At 52.6% G+C, this 18297-nt stretch overlaps 1 protein-coding gene across 2 annotated transcripts; it reads left to right on the top strand.

Moving 5' to 3' along the window:
* Positions 1-1392: 1392 nt before the first annotated feature.
* Positions 1393-18268, top strand: SNX1 (sorting nexin 1). Of its 2 annotated transcripts, none has more exons than XM_037394913.1 (15): positions 1393-1571; positions 5779-5881; positions 6784-6920; positions 8200-8266; positions 9449-9492; positions 10520-10661; positions 11202-11280; positions 12025-12100; positions 13886-13999; positions 14153-14246; positions 14839-15044; positions 16403-16546; positions 16953-17033; positions 17477-17548; positions 17853-18268. In XM_037394913.1, exons 1-15 carry the CDS (start codon positions 1425-1427, stop codon positions 17901-17903), a joined length of 1557 nt encoding a protein of 518 aa, XP_037250810.1. In that variant the 5' UTR covers positions 1393-1424; the 3' UTR covers positions 17904-18268. The 2 variants fall into 2 exon arrangements, with proteins under 2 accessions (XP_037250810.1, XP_037250809.1); XM_037394912.1 differs by having other exon boundaries at positions 8197-8266.
* Positions 18269-18297: the final 29 nt, after the last annotated feature.

The raw sequence follows: 18297 nt of genomic DNA, 5'->3' as shown, positions 1-18297 counted from the left end.
GCGGAGTGCAGACCTAGCACGAGTGCTCCTCACCTGAGAGCCTGGATGAAGGAAGAAAGCGCTGTGTGATTGCAGCCATGTACAAAACAAGTGCTCTGATGTCGAAGGGCTGGAGGTCTCGGCTGGCTTTTGCTGCCTTATTGCAGGAAACAGCTAAGGTGAAAGAAGGAAAATCCATCTCTTTTGGTTACTGTCCCATAGTGGAGGGACCTGCACCACCCAGCAGTTTGTCTCAGCCCTTCCCATGTGGGGAAAGAGACCCTCTCTCTGGGGCACCACCTGGTGAATTAATTCAGCTGAGGCGTGTCTGGCAGGTCTGGGACCCTGTTTGGTTTGTTGCCTTGTGAAACTTAAAGTTGATGGAAGTCCAGGGTGTCACACCTGGCTCTGCTCTACCTACTGCCCTGCCCGGCTCCTCCCAGCACTGTCCGAACCACCAGCCGCGTGGGGTCACGGCCACCCATCACCATGCATAAGCGGCTGGGCCCAGGGTAGCCACTGCCTGGGGGGTGGGGGTTCATCCTGGGGTGTTTTGTGGGTGTGGAATGCAGGGAAGGGTATTTTGGGCTTACACAAGGCTTACTATAGCATGTTTACGGGGGGAGGCAAAGGTGGGGGTAAGGAGGGACCAAGGTGGTTTGTGGCAGCATCACCTCTCGGGCTGCTTCTGGGGCCCCGCAGCTGCAGAGGTGGCCATGGCTGTCCGGCTTCAGGTGCTGAGGCCACCACAGCCGTTTTGTTGGGGCACTGAGGGAGGACCAGGCTGCCTGAGTTCAGGCATCCCAGGAGGGAGGCTGGGGCGCAGGGAGGACTGTGGCCAACCTCAGCTGGGACATCACAGGCACCGGGGCGTCTGGGTGAGGGCACTGAGGGGTTGGTGGCCACCTCACCTGGGGCGTTGGGTTTCCTCACCTGAGGAGGCCGCAGCCGGCTGGCTTGGCGCACGGAGGGGATGGCCGTTGCCTCGGCTGAGGCATTGAGGAGAGCACAGCTGGTGGGGCACAGGAGGGACCCTGGCCCTGCCGGCCGGGCGCTGAGGGACGCGGGGTGCCAGCCCGGGGGATGCCGGCCCTGCCGCCCGCCACACGCAGGGGCCCCCTCAGCGCCCCCAGCCCTGGGCTGGCCCGCTGCCGCCGGGACACACACTCTCCCCCTCCGCCGGTGCAATGGTACGGCCCGGCGGGCCACGGCCCCCCCCACCCGCCCAGGCTCGTGGCCGTTTCCATGGGGACGGAGAGACGCCTGCCAGCGGAAGAACACTGTGGCGTTCATTGGATTCCGCTGGTGGGGGAGGGCGGGGCAGGCGAAGGTACAGTCCAATCCGAAGGCTGCCCGCCCCTCCGGCCCCGCCCCGGCTGGTTAAGGCGGCGGCGCCGGTTTCCGGCGCGGCGGTCGCAGGCGGAAGCGGCGGCGGCAGCACGGACATGGCGTCGGGCGGCGCCTGCGGCTCCCGCTCCCCCTCCCCCGCTGAGCGCCTTCCCCCGCCCTTTCCCGAGCCCCATGGCGGCGACAGCGACGCGCCGGGGGCGGCCGACAGCGACACGGAGGGCGAGGACATTTTCACCGGCACCGTGAGTGTGGGCGGGGTCGGGGGGCAGTGCCGCGGGGCAGGCCCGGCCCGGCTGGGCTCTGAGGGAGGGGTTGCCCGCTGCCCGCAGGCGAGCGGTGTGGCATCCTCTGGGTTTGGTTAAAAAAGGGGGAAACGCCCCACAATAAAAGAGGCGGGGGACAAGGCCGCTGGGCTTTTGTTCTGCAGGGAGCCCAGCATCTCCTCCGGCCCCGAGAGCACTTCGAGCGCCGTGGGTGGCTGAGGGGGGCAGGGCTGGGGGCCCGGGGTTGTCCGGGAGGCAGGGGGCTGGTCACAGGCAACCGGCTTGGCCGTGGGGCTGTGAAGCGGCTTAGGCCAGGCTGCCCCCTGGTTCCCCGAGGTTATAACCTGCTAATTCTTGCAGAACCCAAGTGTCTTGAAGGAGCCTGTCCGTGTGAAGGTGTCCCTGTGTGGCTCGGGCACAGCACTGGGGGCAGCTGCCCGCTTCTCGATATGCCCCCCAGATCGGGGTCAGAGTAACTCGTGAGCAGGTTTCCTCGCTAGTCTGAAACCCAGTGACAGCCACAGGCTTAGCGTCTTTGCTGTGCAGCTTGTGAGACTTCACGGGGAAGAGCCCTGTCTTCCTTCCCCCAGCATCGGCTCTTGTCCCCTCAACATCCAGAGGGTGCTGGTGTGGCTGATGTGGTGCTTGCTGCCTTCAGTTTGGTATTGGGGGATGAAACCCTGCATGCAGTGGGGGTGAGATGACAGGAGGTGTCCACTATCCCCTGTTCATGAAGAGCAGGCTCACCAATGCCTTGATGGCTCCCTTGCTTTGTACTGGCACAACTGGCTGCAGGAGGGTCTAGGAAGGTTTGGCTGTACTTGTTCAGCAAACCAGATCGCTGGTGCTGCACAGATTCCCTGCTGAAGGTGGAGGCATGAGTGGTGAAGGGCTTTAGCACCTTTTCTTGTTCCTAAGTCTCCTGTGCATAAATCCTTGGTTGTTGAAGGCTGTTGGCATTAAATCATGCCAGCTGTGCCAGTGTTTGATCCCAGACAGTGACCAGCAAACAGAGTTAAAAGACTGGCTGGTACTTTTCCAAGCTGAATCCATCCCCAGCCAGCTGCTGGCCTCAAGTTCTTGGGTTTGGCATCTGCGCTGAGTGAGGGGCAGCAGGAGGTGGCTCCTCCAGCACATTGGTTGCTTGAACACTGCAGGTACTAGGGCTGATTTCCTAAGCTCTGCAAGCTGAGGCTGGTCATGTTGTTCCCTGCAAGGACTGACACTGTAGCCTCTGCCTGCCTCACCCAGGCTTTTTCCAGCCGCCTGCTCCTGCTGGCAGGGCAGGAGGAGTTGGTGTCTGTGGCAGGAATCTCTCCAGAAACCTTCACCTGTCTGCAGTTTCCCAGCCCTGATGTTTTCCTTGGGCAGGGCTCGGGGAGGCCTGGAGCAGACCATGGCCATGCACATGCAAACCTGCCAGCTGCTGGGAGTGGATCTGGCCTGGCTAAGGTTCTCTGGCCACTGGCACAAAGCTGGAGTTGTCTCTGGCCTGCTTCTGGTGGGGCTTCTGGCTTGGTGCTGCTCTGGTGTTCTTGAGCTGTGCTTGCTCAGCAGCAGGCTATCTTCTGCTCATGCCTTAGCAGCAGCGAACAAGGCAGATTTGGGGAGATGTGGGTAGATTCTGTCCTTTGTGAGCTTGTGAGGATGAAACATTCACGCTGTTCTGGGCAAAACACACCAGCAGGGTCATATATTTTGGAAATAACGCAGAAAAATGCAACCCAGGTTTTGCAAGAGGAGGATGCTGGTACCTCTGGCTGGCACCAGGATGTGGTGATGGTCTTGATCTTCTTGGGACCTTTCTTAGTTGAAGAACTGGAAGATGTAGTAGGTAGCTCATTGCTTTGTGGTAGAGGCAGCCTACCAAAACAGCCAAGTGCTAGCTGCCATGGGCTTTCAAGCAAATAAAGTGTCCCTTTGCTGAAACTGGAGTTTGTTAAGCTAAAGCAGCTTATCAGGTGCTTATGTTGTTGTTGAGGCAACTGTCATAACTAATACTTGGCTCTTCTGTGCAAACCGGTGGCTTTGCTTGTGTGTGTGCCCTTGAGCGTGAGCAAAACACTTTCTGTGAAGCAGGGGAGTTGGGCTGGTGAGGCAGATCCACCCGGCTGCCAGCCAGTTCAGGTGGCTTGACAGCACTTAGCTGTCTTACAGTAGCCAGTGAAGAAGCAGTTGGGTTAGACACAGTATAGGTGCAGCTGCACATCATCTGCCTGGTGACAAAAGTTGTATCTTTATGTGACCACAGCCCTCTCTAGGGATGCCCTCAAAGGCTAGCTCTTCTGATGCAAGGTCTGCTTCCCCGTGGTAGGTGTCAGGCTTTCGTGGGGGGACCCAGGGAGCTTCTGCCTGCACACGTTATGGTCAGTGTGCTGTCAGGCCTCTGAGAGGGCGGGTGTTGTGTCATGGGCTGATCTAAAAGAAACTGTGGCTCTTCTGTGGTAGCAGATGGAGAAGTAGGAAGAGGGTGTGTTACTTTTATAGTCTTAGAAACTACATTTAATGCAAACTGAGAACTGGTCACAGTAGAAAAGCAGATAGCCCTTTTCTGCATTTGAGAGCTGGGAGACTCATTAGGGAAACTTTAGAGACCACCTTCCCTTGTCCATGTAGAACAACGTTTCTTCCAGTTTGAAGACCTCCTGCAGAAGCAGAGGATCTGAATGAGACCTGCTACAGATGTCTCAAATGTAGGTGGTAGTAGTCCTCTTGTTGGCTCAGCTGCTGGCTGGAAGAGGTCCCTGTGGCAGTAGCGCTCTTGTTGGCTTGGGTGTCAGTCTGAAGGGCCCTGGGACAGGTCTGGGTGTGCTGTTTGGCATGGGTCTCTCTGCTCCCCATTCTCCATCACTAGCAAACATAGCTCATGCCTCTAACTGTCGTGATCCAAGCTGGGAGTGGTCCCAGCTTTCTCCTCCCGGAAACATCCTAAAATATGGGAGAACTCTTCATCAGACAGTACTGGTGGTTGATGTACCCAAGGACTTGAGCCCACCTCAAAGGGCAGCTGCTCCTTCAGGAACAATGGGAACCGATGATGTTTCCTTGCTGAAGACAGTGGTGGTTCAGAGTCGCTGCTAATAGAGCTTCATTTACTGGCCGTCAAAGACCTGTTCTGTTCTCTGCTAGGATGTTAAAGAATAGTGCTTGCTGTCTGATTCTTGCTTGGAATAACTTGTACTTGCTTGTCTGCCTGCAAAATGAGGGATGATTTGTGATGCCAGCGTCCATAGCTCTTGCCTGCAGCAGGAATGAAGAAATAACTCTGCCTTCTGGTGTGGTGGGCTGGTTGGCATACAAGCTCTCAGATGGGCTTTCACCTTGTCCCCACGCCTGCTCCCAGTAGCTGGGACAGTCCAGTGCGGCTCCATGAAGCTGTCTCCCAGCAGTGCCGGGACCACAGAGTCCGTGAGCTCCTCTGGCACCATTTGGAAGTGAGCTGCTGCACCAAAGCCTGGCCCAGCTGCCTCCAGGCAGGCCCTAACCAGCCCTCTGGGGAAGGGCTGCTGGGCTTGTGGTGGCAACCAAATTGCTAGCACAAGTTCAGCTGCTGACAAGGCTCCTGTGGTGCCCAGTGCCTTGCCTTCACGCAAGCAAATTGCTGTGGGTCTCTGCCACCAGTGGTGACAACTCTGCTTTCCCAAGGGTTCTCCTGTTGGCTGCGTGGCTGGCTCCTACGGTTAAGTGCAAGAGGGTCTCTAGTGCTGCCTGCCTGCCTTGTTGCAGTGTGAGTGCTGGTGTGTGAGGCACTACCTGGAAATGGCACAGCTGGGTGTGTTATGGGTGTGTGAGCAGGAGCACTTATGCGTACTTTGCCTGCTGCTCCTGACACCTGTCGTGGAAGGACTGGGGCTGTGGTGCTTGGTCTGTGGGCTGGCGTGTACCAGTGACCTGCTAGCTGCTCCTCTTCTGCTAAAAATCAGGATCAAAACTGCCTTTGAAGTTTCATGTGACATTTCGTGTCCCTAACGGCTCAGATGCCTCACTACAGCCTGGCTGGCAGAGATTGTAACACTCAAGGGTGGGTGGAAGGGAAGCCCTGTGATATCCTCCAGCCATGCTGCTCAGAGTAGTGACCCTGTGTCGCAGCAGCTAGGAAGGTGAGCTGTTTGGTCCCCCAGCCTCCATTCCTCAGTGTAAACGATGTCTTATTGTCATTTAAAATGTGGTTTTGATTCTCTTACAGAGCAGGCCCACAGCACCTAAAAGGGAATCTCTTCTCCCTGTGAGCAGCACCTCCAAAGAGAATGGGGTTCATGTAGAGCAAGATGATCAGGACTTATTTGCAGGTGAGTGTGTATCTACTGGGTGTTTGCTGGAGCTTCTGAACTTTAAGGCTGGAGTGATCTGTTTTTAAGCATAACATGCAGGTCAAGGATATTTCTGGACTATCACAGGTTCTTATCTCAAACTCATGTTCCAGCATGCTCTGGAAGCACTGGTGGTGTTTTGGGGAAGGTCAGAGTAGCCTCCTCCAGGTCTCTAATATAATCATGTGGCAGGATTAACTGTTTGGAAGCTGAAGAGCATTAAAATGGGGTTTGCTTTAGTTTTGTTGCCTTAAACTGTAAGGTGGTGAGTGTCCTCTTAGAGTTAACAGGCTTTTGTTCTCTACCTTCTCCTCCCTCTGTGCAGGTGGAGGAAGCATCTCTGACAGAGATGTGGCTGTTCCCAAGGAACAGGAAACCTAACACTCCTCAGCAGGGGAAAATGAGGAGGGTCAGACCTTCCCCAGCCCTGGCATGGTGGGACACCTCTGGCAGAGGCATCTGAGAGTTAGTTCTGGAGACATCTGCTAGCAGATGGAAATTTTTACTTCCTCTGGGTGGAGAAGCGTACTGGGAAGGATCCTGCCTTCCAGGCTGGCCTATGTGCTGTGTAAAAATCCAGCTCAGCTGTAGCTGTTCTAGTGCGCAGCTCCTCCCGCACGCAGCAAGGAGGTGATGCTTGGCTCCTTCTAGAATAAGAAGTTAACTGGATTAACTTTGTATTCTCCAGCAGTTTCTTACTCCAGTGAAGATGCATTAAGTCTTGCTCTTCCCAGTGCTTACAGGTGTCCTCCCTATGGAAGTTTTTTGCTAATTAAGATTATTGTTACTCCCTAGATCCCATGAACCTCTCTGAGAATACTGAAATTACCTTTCTAGGAACCCAAGTAGAGAGGCTGACCCTTGCAAACTTCTCTTGACAGATGCCACTGTAGAATTGTCTCTAGACAGCACGCAAAACAACCAGAAGAAGGAACTGGCCAAAGCATCCAATCCTGCTCCCTCATTAGAAGTAGCTGCAAGCTCTTCTTCTAGAAACCCTCCAAAGAGCTATGAGGAGGTGAGAATTGCTCTGAGCTTTCCTACTTGCCCTGCTGGTTTCAGACTGTAATTGGCAGGAACCTGTCTGTTTACTTAGTTGTAAACATGCATCTTAAATGATGCAATTAATGTAATTGCCATATTGGATGCCCTGGCTTGTGTATCGGGCCATCAGTCTGGGACTGATACCACTAAAGTGGGGTTCAGGTCAGCCTGATGGCATTCTTGTTTGTGTGGTGGTGTAGACTGCCTCTGAAGCTGAAGTAGCAAGCAGCTGATCTGGTCCTGAAGGTCTGAGCTCTGACTTGGAGCTTTAGCATGCTGTATTGCTGCAGATGAGGCAAGTGGTGTAGCTGCTCTTGTCCATGTTTTTCAAAGAAACAGTCTCCTGGGTGACATGAGAGCGCAGGGCCCTGAAGTGGAACTTGTAGTCTGGTTGCCAAGCCCAGTTAATCAGGTTGTACTTGGCCTAAATCTGGGGTTTCTCCTTTAGAGAGACTGAAATCATTTTGGAGACAAGGGAAGCGCTCCCCAAACACTCCTGAGCTCATGAGGGTGGACTCTGCAGTGCCATCAGGAGCAGTGTCTTAGGCTGAATTCAGACTGGCTTAAGTGAAGGAGCAATGCAGAGCTAGGGCAGGATGCTGGGCTGATCAGTGAGCTGATAAGCTGTTGCCTTCATGTTCACAGACCAAAGGTCATTTGAGGCTGGTCTCAGCTGTGCTTCACCCAGTCCTTTAACATAATTCCATTAACGAGGCACTGCAATGCTTGCTAAGCAACCCTGAAGCCTCTGTGGTCTGTCACCCACTGGCCTTTCGCAAAGCAGGGTATGACAAAAAGACCTGTCCAGACTGGGTCTGCTTCTTGCTATCCTGGTGCTCCATCCCCATGTGCCTATACACTACAACTTAGCTTCTGTATAGGTTCAGTATCTTATGCTGGTTCAGATGAGGACTGAAATCGTGACATAAAAGAGCTCAAAGGGAGCTATCTTGTGCAGAGCTGAGCCTAGCCTCTGCAGAGTTTCATCTTGGGGCTGAGCAGTTTGTACATCAGTCTGTGCAGATAGTGGTGTAGTAAAGACAAATCCAGTTTGGGATCCTTGGAACATGTAGTCTGGACACAAGTGAAAACCTTGAGGGATTTACAGAATGACCTTGGCCAGACTGAAGTGCCAAAGATGCCCTGGCAGTGTGAAAAGCTCACTGTAATGTATGGAACTTCATGGTTTAGGGTGGTTTGAAGCCTTGCTTTCTAGTTTTAACTTGCTGTACTTGTGTGCTTACTCCAAGCAGCTGGAAGAAGAGGAACAGGAAGACAAATTTGAGCTGACTGTAGGAGTGAGTGATCCAGAGAAAGTTGGTGAGTTAATGTCCTGTCCTGCTGCACAGTGAAGCACAGTTAGACAAGCTAGGCTTTACAATAGGACTGAATGCAACTATGACCTCCATGTGCCATAGCCCCAGCTTTCAAGCTGTCTCCGCAAGTGCAGACTTGATCCTGGAGTAACATCTTCAAGGCTTCTTTCAACATCAAGAAGAATTGAAGCTACACAAAGCAAAATCCTAGGTTGCAAACAGGTGATGCGGGAGCAGGTTCTGGAAAGTGAAGGACCTCAAAGGCAGTGAGCCAGGAGCAAGCTTTTTGGGAGGGTGAAATGTGATGCTTGCAGTAGCAGAGTTTGTTGCTTGGAACTGTGGTGACCAGCTTGGCTTGACCTCCAGGCATCGCTGTCCTGTGTGCAGCTGGCAAGAGGGAGGCAAAACTGCCTTAACCTAAAACTGTATTATTCCATGCTCTGGCACCTTCCCTAGCAGCTATGCTTGCCAGGGAAGCACCTCTGACTTCAAACTGAGAAGCAAGAGGGTTTCTCTCTTGGAAGTGAGGGTCAGTGGAACTTGGCCAGCTATGTGGCAGTCTCTAGGGTGCACAGAACCCAAGGTAACATCAGGGTGGCTCACGAGTGGCAGCTTGCTCTCACTCCATGGGTTGTGATCTCTGGAGCTGGGAGGTGCACTGACTTGTAAATTGGAGGTCTGTTAGGGGTAGATTGGACTTCTGAGGCTGCCCTTCAGTTGAACTACCAGGTAAACAAGGGGATTTCTGTGTTTGCTGGAGAAAACTGCCTGTCATGTTTCAGAATCCAACCACATGCAGCCAGGGGCCTTCTGACTTGCATACTCTGAATAGACTGCTTCATGTGCTGTACAGCCACCCAATTGTTGCGTGCTGAGCAGATGCATGGAGTCAGCCCAAATGCTGTCAGTGTAACAAGCGCCTGATTGTCAGCATTGGCTGCCTTAGGAAGTAAAAGGAGGGCTAAGCAGTCAGGTTGGGGAAATGCCTAGGTGGGCAGGGGTCCAAGGTCCCACAGTGAGATGCTGCCTGTGGTTCTGTGTGGAGATCTGGGGCTCTGTCAGGCTGAAGATGAGAACCACTGAGGCAGGCAGAAGCCAGGAGATTGCAGGAGCCTTATGCTTCACATTCAGGTGATAGTGGAAAGTGCTGATCTTGTGATACTAATGCCTTGTTTATTTTCCACAGGTGATGGCATGAATGCGTATGTAGCCTACAAAGTGTCAACACAGGTATGTCTAACTTGTTGCTCCTGAGATGGGGTGCCATTATTTTTCCATGTTTGAAGGCAGCTGGACTGTCTGTTCTTAGCCAAGCCAGTGATGACCTACATAGACAGGAGGTCTGAATGCCTTGTTACATGGATTCAGGAGTTCTAATCCACCCCTGCAGATCAAAGGATGAGCCTAGCTGAGAAATAGGTTTTTGAATCCATTTGAGACTGTCTTTTTTTTTTTTCTTTTTTTCTTTTTTTTTTCCCAGTCAGTTACATCTTTGCTGTCCTGACTGATACCGATGCTCCGTGCTGGAGTGAGCAGCAGGAAGGATATTTGTTAGGGAGAACCCCAGACACTGGGGCCATTGCTAAAGGTTCTGTGCTGACAGTAGCATCAGGTTAAGCTGACCTGAACTCAGCTCTAGCTGAAGAGCTGCTGCTGTAACTAGTTTCGTGTCAGGACCTGCTCTCCTGGGCTAGTCACAAGAAATTGAGCCTTCTGCAGCTAATGCCCTGCTTGGAGCTTTGGGATGCTGCTCTGAGCTCTGCAAAAAGTTGTTCCTAGCTGTCTGTACAGCAGCTGTTGGACTACAGGCATCTTGTGGTCTGAAGCTGATGGTATGCGAAGGGGACTAGGGACTTGTTAGCCTCCACTCCTGCTCTGCCAACACAGTCAAAAGCCACTGCTGGGCCCTGTAGTCAAAGTGATAAAGTGTGACCTGACAGCAGTCCCTGTTCCTGGGTGGAGCAGGGATGATGGGATTAGGCAATAGGCAGGGCTTATCAGGCAACCTAGGCTGAAGTAACAGCTGCTCTGTTATTTAGTGTTATTAGTACTGCTACTTGGTCCCAAGGAGAACTGTTAGGAGGTACATTGCTGAAAACCTAGACCAAAGCTCGCTCTGTTCATTCCTTGTATCTTGCAGAGCTCAAGCTGTCCTACTTCATCCCCAGAAGTGACAGCAGATAGAGTTAGTAAGGCTGTGCGTGCTGGGGCAAGCTTCCCTGTGTGGGCCTGATCAGAGTCTCATCTCCTCCCCCAGACAAGCATGCCCATGTTCAGGAGCAAGCAGTTTTCAGTGAAAAGGAGGTTCAGTGACTTTCTGGGTCTCTATGAGAAGCTGTCGGAGAAGCATGCCCAAAATGGGTTCATCGTTCCTCCACCACCCGAAAAGAGCCTCATAGGTAAGTGGTGGAGGTGCAGAGCACTAGAACTGGTCCTTCTGATGCTGAGCTTTGTGCCCGAAGGAGAGGCCTGCCTGCAGTCTCAAAGCTGAGAGGGAAGCTGCAGAGCAGCCTTGGGAAGCAGGTGTGGAAAATAATCTGGGTTCTGTGGCACAGTCAAAAACTCTGGTTCCATACTTGGGGCTCTGGGCTTAAAGCCTTGTTTGCGTTCGGTGATACTTCTACACCTGCTTGATGGTAGAATGAAACCTTATCCTCTGCACTGTCGCTGAATTGCTGTTCACTTGAGTCCAGGCCTGTAACTATTCCAGTCTTGCCTGTTGTTGCTTTTTCTCTTTTCTGGATGTCGACTTCTGCTAGATGTTAGGTATAAGCAGATTTTAAATTCCAGAATAGCTCTTGCTGATGCAAAGTCTAATTCCTGTTGTAAAACGCCTCTCCTCTGCTGTCACCCTGGTAGTCTGTACTTTGTAACAAACCATGCTACCTTGTGTGTTGAGTTTGAAGCAGCTCATTAATTGCATCTTCATTCTGTGCTAGGAATGACCAAAGTGAAAGTTGGGAAAGAAGACTCCTCCTCTGCAGAGTTCCTAGAAAAAAGACGGGCTGCTCTAGAGAGGTACAGACCCCAACAGCTATCCCCTTGTGTCTGAACCAAGCAAGGGACCTCTGAAAGGCCAGATTGGCTGCACTCTCCTCCCTACATGAGAAAAGCAGTCTGCTTCTGGGTTTGCAGCAAACCTGGAGGCCACTAAAGAGTTGCAACTGCAGAGAGTTGCTTTGACTCTGTAAAACAATCTCCTGCTTCAAAAGCCTCTGTTGGTGTTTGGTCCAAATCTGGCCAAACTCCACTGAGAAGGCAGGGAGAAAAGTGAGCTGTCTCAGGAGCCCCAAAATAGATGTTAAGTAATTGTACAAACAGCGCAGATCAGGTGAGAAATAACTTGATCTCTAACTTGCACCCTAACTCCACAGCCATAGGTGGCCTTTGCTGTGCTGCCTGTGTTGACTTTTGTAATTGGCACGAGGATGCTGATCCCCTCCAGCTTCAGCCTCTGAAAGATCTGTTGAAGTGTTGTTGTTAAGGATGTAAGGCTGGATCTTGATCACATGGCATATCAAGTAACTCTTGCTCTAGCAAGTGTTAATCAAGAGGTTGGTGGGTCTGGTCTGGCAGGCTGGTCTCACTGAAGCCCACAGAGAGGGAGGACTCTGCGTGGGTGAGTGAGAACAGCTCGTTGGGCCTGACTTCCAGCTACCCAGCTGCCACTTCAGAGTAAATAACAAGTGTGTTGCAGCTCAGTGTGATAGCTCAGAGCCAGGTTTGCTACAGCCAAAGTAACACCTGGTGTGTTCTCCACAGGTACCTACGGAGAGTTGTCAGCCATCCAACAATGCTGCAAGACCCAGACGTCAGGGAGTTCTTGGAAAAGGAGGAGGTCAGTAGTGTGGGATAATGTAGCTACAGGTACCTTGGAAGTGCAGAAGGAAAGGGTACACAACTGGTTAATGAGGCATGGTGCTTCAAAGCTCAGCCAGAAGTAGCAAGAACCCTGTAAGAGCTCTTAACCAGTGATGATGAGAACAGATGTGGTGGGTTGACCCTGGCTGGATGTCAGGTGCCCACCAAAACCACTCGACAGAGGAGAGAAAATAAAAAGAAAGGCTCATAGATCAAGATAAGAACACGGAGATCACTCAGCAATTACTGTCTTGGGCAAAACAGACTCAACTTGGGGAAAATTAATTTAATTTATTGCCAATCAAATCAGAGTAGGGTAGTGAGAAAATAAAACCAAATCTTATAACACCTTTCCCTCTATCCCTTGGTTATTCCAGGCTTAACTTTACTCCTGAATTTTCTGCCTCCTCCCTGCCAGCTGTGCAGGGGGATGGGGAATGGGGGCTGCGGTTGGGTCAGTTCATCACTTGTTGTCTCTTGCTCCTTCCTCCTCAGTGGGAGGACTCCTCACCTCTTCCCCTGCTCCAGCATTGGGTCCCTCTCATGGGAGATGGTCCTCCATGTACTTCACTGACCTTGGCATCTGCAGAGTTGTTTCTCTTGCATATTCTCACTCCTCTCTCTGGCTGCAATTGCTGTTGCACAGTAACTTTTTCCCCTTCTTAAATACGTTATCTCAGAGGTGTTACCATCATGGCTGACAGGCTCAGCCTTGGCTAGTGTTGGGTCCATCTTGGAGCCAGCTGGTATTGGCTCTGCTGGAGATAAGGGGAGCTTCTGGCTGTTTCTTGCAGAAGTCCCCCCTGTAGCCCCGCCTGCCCCTACCAAAACCTTGCCGTGCCATCTCAATACAACAGAACTTTCTCCTGTGTCACTGCTTGTCTAAGCACTGTGTGCTTGTAAAGAGCTCTGGCCTAGCATCGTGGTGGGGGCACACGTTGAGAACACGTGTAGTCTGTTTTCTGAAGTCCATGACAGGAGTGCAGCCTGCTGTTGAGAGCTGAGGGGGAGTCCCGTGCTGGCTTGCCCTGATGCTCAGATGTCGAGGAAGAGCTGGCTCTGTACTGAAACATGTGCCTGATGTGGTCCCTGCTCCTCCGAGGAGAGCGTGACCTTGTCCAGCTGCACACCTGATGTGGAGAAGTCATTCTTCAAGAAGCTGAGCCCTGGGGAAACCCTACCCTGAGTGATTCCAGTGCTAATGCTGTGCTGGCGGGCTCTGGTGTAGGAGCAGGCATGGAAACATCCCACATTGCTGCACATGCAGCTCTGTCTGGAAAATAGTTGTGGCTGGTGTAGGGTATTTCCCAGTGTCAGAGCACCACACTACTCTGTGTCCCCCAGCAGTACAAACTGCTGCTGGCTTTTGGAGTGCTCTGAGACACTTGTACGTGCCCATGTGACTGGTGGCAGCTTGGACAGCCCTCGGTTCAGGGATTCCTGTAGCATGGCAGGTTCTTACAGATCTGTGTTACCTTGGCCAAGCAGAACGGGCAGACCCCAGATACAGTGTAAGGTTTAGGAACTGCTCATTTGTTTGAAAACCACTCTGGTCCCATTATTGGAAATACTGTACAGGCTATGCAGCTGCTCAGGTGGTGTCTAGCTAATTCTTTGCCGGTAGCTGTGGTGTACGTGTTGCTGTGTGCAGGGAAACCTTGCCTGTTAAGGGAACTCCAGGGGAGAATGACGCCACTGTGGTGGCTGCTCGCTAAGCTGCTCTTACCTCCTGGTAAAGCAAACTTTTTCTCTTGCTTTATAGCTACCGAGAGCAGTAGGCACCCAGACCCTGAGTGGAGCAGGAATACTGAAGATGTTTAACAAAGCTACGGATGCTGTCAGTAAAATGACCATCAAGATGAACGAATCGGACATAGTAAGTATTAGGACACCTCTGGGCTATTCTCGTCCTCGCTCCAGAGCTGCGTACCCTCCCCAGCTCAGGCTTTGGGTGCGAGATGCGAGGAAAGCCCTGTGCTCCTGCAGTGATACCATCTGTGGGAATCAGCTCTGGCTTTACCCATTTCAGTGGTTCGAGGAGAAGCTGCAGGAGGTGGAGTGTGAGGACCAGCGGCTACGGAAGTTGCACGCTGTCGTTGAAACGCTAGTGAACCACAGGAAAGGTAACAAGCTTGGTACCGCTTGCCGTGTAGCTTGGCCTCTAACATTTGAGCCTTGTGCGGTGCCTGACTGGAGGTTACCAGTGTGCGGGTGTCCTAGGGGCACCTCTGAGAAGATAAGATAGTGCTTCCTTACTGTAAAGGACTCAGCCTCTTCATTATGGGAGACAGAAGTAAAATGGTAATCCCACCTCTTCTGTCCAGCCCTGCAAGTTTAGGATGACAATGTTGAAGTGAACCAGTGTCCTGCTGGATGGAGGCTGCTGTAGCAAACCTGAGCAGAGCTGATCTTATTACTAATTCCAAGCTGTCCTCTGGCAGGGAGCGGGGATATTTTTCTTCCTCTGCGTGTTTTGGCTGACTTCTGCAAAGCTGTGCCTCTCTTCCTCCTCTGCTGCTTCCCCGCTCCTCCCTGGCTGGAGTTGCCTAGCCCTCCTCCTGCTGTGCTGCAGAAGCTGCCAGCTCTGACCAAGACAGTGCTGGTTCTTCCAGCTGACATCTCCTGGGGCTACAGAAAATTAGCGGCTGGGGCTTTACTTGCAGAGCACCTGGTGTAGCGAGGCCCATCGGCTGACTCTCTTATTCTGTTCACCAGAGCTAGCATTGAATACAGCCCAGTTTGCAAAGAGCCTGGCCATGCTGGGGAGCTCGGAGGACAACACAGCCCTGTCCCGGGCGCTGTCCCAGCTGGCTGAGGTGGAAGAGAAGATTGAACAGCTGCACCAGGAACAGGCTAACAATGACTTCTTCCTTCTGGCTGAGCTCCTGGGAGATTACATCCGCCTTCTCTCAGTTGTAAGGGTAAGCACTCCTTTGGGGCAAGCTCTAGGCTATGCTGCTGGTCCTAGTACTGATCTTTAGGCTTAGGTGTGCTAGGAGGGCAGCTAGTCTTCTAGATTGAAGCACGGGGCATGGCATGCCTCTGACCTCTCCAGGCAAGAGGGCAAACTTGTCCAGTTGTGCATGTGTTGGAGTGCTTAGATTGGGAGAGCAGGGTAGGTAAGGCCTGGCTGTGCTGCTGTTCTCTAGGGGAGATGTAGAGCAAGTTCATGGCTCTACATCTTCCAGAGGTGAAGGCTGTGGCTGCTGCAGAGGTGGTGAGCTGTTGATAACCTCTGATCTGGTGCTGCAAATAGATCTGCCAAGCGCCTGCTGGGGGAGAGCTTGAGTCTTCAAGTCCATGCAGCCTGCCTGGTGCACTGGCCTCCTTGCTGGAGGCTGAAAGAAACAAGTCCCAAGTGAGCTGCAAGTCTGGCAAGCTGGCTCATTCCTGTCCCAAACATGTGCTGCCTCTGAGCAGTTGTTTCTGAAGGCTGCGGAGGCCAGGATGCAGCCTAGTGAGTAGGCACAAGCCCCCCTCTACTGGGAAGTGTGGTGGGTGCTCCAGAGCAGGACCAAGATCTTTGGTAGTGCTGGAGGTACTAAGTCTTATCTTCTGGTAAGGAGCCTTAGCTAGTCTTGCCTCTTGGCTGTTCTGTCCTTCTGACCAGGCTATCAGACACAGCTTTCTGCTTTTCAGACTCTTCCCCACAATTTGGCTGGGTGCATTCAGAAGCCTAATGGGGTCTTCCTTGCTTGGGCTGGTGAATTGCAGGCCGGCTAAGACAATCTGACCTCCTGGCAGATGCCTGGGAGCTGCTGCTGGAGATCCGGTGTGAGACAGGCGAAGGCAGCTCCTTGCACTGGCCACTCTCAGCAGCAGGACTGAAGCGGACAGGCAGCAGTGCTTGGGGGTGGGCTGGATGTGCTTGGGATGCTGTCAGTTCAGTAGGTGGCCTCAGGCCTGTCCAGGCTTGCAGTGAGCTGTGCATGTAGCTGAAGCTTTTCCAATAACTCTCTCCTGCCAAACCCTAGAGCAGGTGGGCAAATCCTGTGCTGCCAGCCCTGCACGGAGGGAGGCCCCAAAGCTGCTCCTGAAGCATGAGCTGGTTGCTGTTGTACTTGGGCTTCTTCACTAGCAGGGCAGTCCATGGTCAGGCTTGGGTTTGGTTACACTGAGATGGGTTCAGGACCTGACCAATGAAGCAGCTCTGCTGTTAGCAGGTGCCCCCCTTGCCAAAGGCGTGGTTGTCACTGCCAGCAGAGCTACTTGCAGCTGCCCGCTGCTGCTGTTGTGGTAGCAGAGGCAGAGCAGAGCTCAGTCTGCTCCTTCCTTTCAGGGAGCCTTTGACCAGCGCATGAAGACCTGGCAGCGGTGGCAGGATGCCCAGACCATGCTGCAGAAGAAGAGGGAGATGGAGGCCAGGCTGCTCTGGGCCAACAAACCTGACAAGCTGCAGCAGGCCAAAGAGGAGATCTCGGAGGTAGGGAATGAGGAAGGCTGGGGTCTCTGCTCAGCTCCTTCTCTCTGCGCTCTGCTGCTGAGCGGTAGGAAGGGGACCTTTTGAGAAGAGGGCCTTCTGAGCTGAAGGGACAGGTATCTATTGTGAAGCTTGCATCAAGGGATAAGTCAGCCTTGAGCAAGCCCCACAGGAAGACACAGAAGCTGCAGGAGGGGCTGCTTGTGGTCCCACCTCCAGTGGCTTCCTTGCTGAGCTTGCAGCAAGCAGGGGATGCAGCTTGCTGTGGCGGTGAGGACCAGAAATGCCAACCTTTGCTCCAGCAGCACCTCTCGCTTGAACAGTTGTGGTTGTGAAACTGTTTGGATAGGGGAGTGAGAGCTTCTTCGCCTCCCCTCCCCTGGAAACAACACGCTTCCTCTCTCTGCAGTGGGAGTCTCGTGTGACACAGTATGAAAGGGACTTTGAACGGATTTCTGCCGTCATCCGCAAGGAAGTGATACGCTTTGAGGTACGTTTGGCCCAGCCCTCGGTGTGCAACCCTCCAGCTGGTTGGCATAAATCTGTCTTGGCTGGGAACACCAGGCTGGGCTACCTAAGGGTCACCTTGGCTCCTGACCCTGCTCCCAGTACAGTGGCTGGCCATGTTTGTAAGTCTGGACACCTGTGAGTTGGGGCATCGCTACCGTGGGCAGAACAGATGTCTTTTGGCTTCTTCCCAGAGAAGAATTTAACATCTTTAAAAATGAAGGTGGGTGGGCAAAGATCCTCTGAGCCATCAGGCTATGGCCAGAGATGAGCTTCATCCTCAGCATCTTGGGTTCTTGTGCTGGTCTCTCTGTGGAGGAGAGAACAGGAAAATCCTGGTGATTTTTCCTCCCTGCCCCCTCAAAAGCTGGAGAGTTTTTCTGGTTTGTTCATCCTTGTACTCACTGTGGTGCCTATCTCTTGCAGAAAGAGAAATCGAAGGACTTCAGAAACCATGTCACTAAATACCTTGAGATGTTGTTGAACTCTCAGCAGCAGGTGAGTAGCCACGGCCCCTGCTGTGGTTTTGCTTCCTGAAGCTCAGCCCTGCGAGCTCATGCCCCCATCAAGCATGGCCCCCCCTGTGGGTTCGTCCCACTCCCCAGGTGTGGCAAGGGGTGGACCCGTGGGCTGGAGCAGGGCAAAATATGTGTTGCATCCCCCTTGATGCCTCCTTGGGGTGTCTGTGCCCCTGTGGAGGAGCTTCTGCTCCCTCAAAATAAATGCTTGTCCACTCACTCTGGGCTTGGCCTGTGCTGGCAAAGTGCCTGCAGGCTCCTGACTCCCTCTCTCCTCTCCGCAGCTGGTGAAGTACTGGGAAGCATTCCTACCCGAGGCCAAGGCCATTTCGTAATGGGACAGAGCAAATGAGCGAACCTGAACTTTGCCTTTTTTTTTTTTTTTTTTTTTATATACACTATACCTCTTCCTCTTTTACACGTGAATGAACCCTAGTTAAACACTCTGGAGCTGGTAGAGGTTTAACCCCAGACAAGCAGCTTGCAAGCCAGTAACTCTTCTAACTGTATATTTTTCATTTAGCAACATATATTTTCTTACTGAAGAGAAACTAGTTTCCTGCTTTAAGACCAGACCTGCAGCAGGGGGTTAATGATGTATGTAAAATGTATATTTTTCAGGCTGGGTTTTAGGGCTCTAATGACTATCTTACTCCTGCAGTGCCATTAAATTCTGTAATAAAACTTCTATCAGGGCAAACAGGCTCCATCTGTGCTTGGGGCGGGGAG

The sequence above is a fragment of the Falco rusticolus genome, chromosome 7 (assembly GCF_015220075.1).
Source record: "Falco rusticolus isolate bFalRus1 chromosome 7, bFalRus1.pri, whole genome shotgun sequence".
NCBI classification, from domain to species: Eukaryota; Metazoa; Chordata; class Aves; order Falconiformes; family Falconidae; genus Falco; species Falco rusticolus.
The sequence above is the reverse complement of the archived record's forward strand: the minus strand, read 5'-3'. Positions and strand labels throughout refer to the sequence as shown.

Bases quoted from the DNA above. Each gene is read 5' to 3' on its own strand.
- SNX1 (XM_037394912.1), top strand. From the start codon at position 1,425: ATGGCGTCGGGCGGCGCCTGCGGCTCCCGCTCCCCCTCCCCCGCTGAG. The intron at 1,572-5,778 runs GTGAGTGTGGGC...ATTCTCTTACAG, and splicing joins AGGACATTTTCACCGGCACC to AGCAGGCCCACAGCACCTAA. The intron at 9,493-10,519 runs GTATGTCTAACT...CTCCTCCCCCAG, and splicing joins CCTACAAAGTGTCAACACAG to ACAAGCATGCCCATGTTCAG.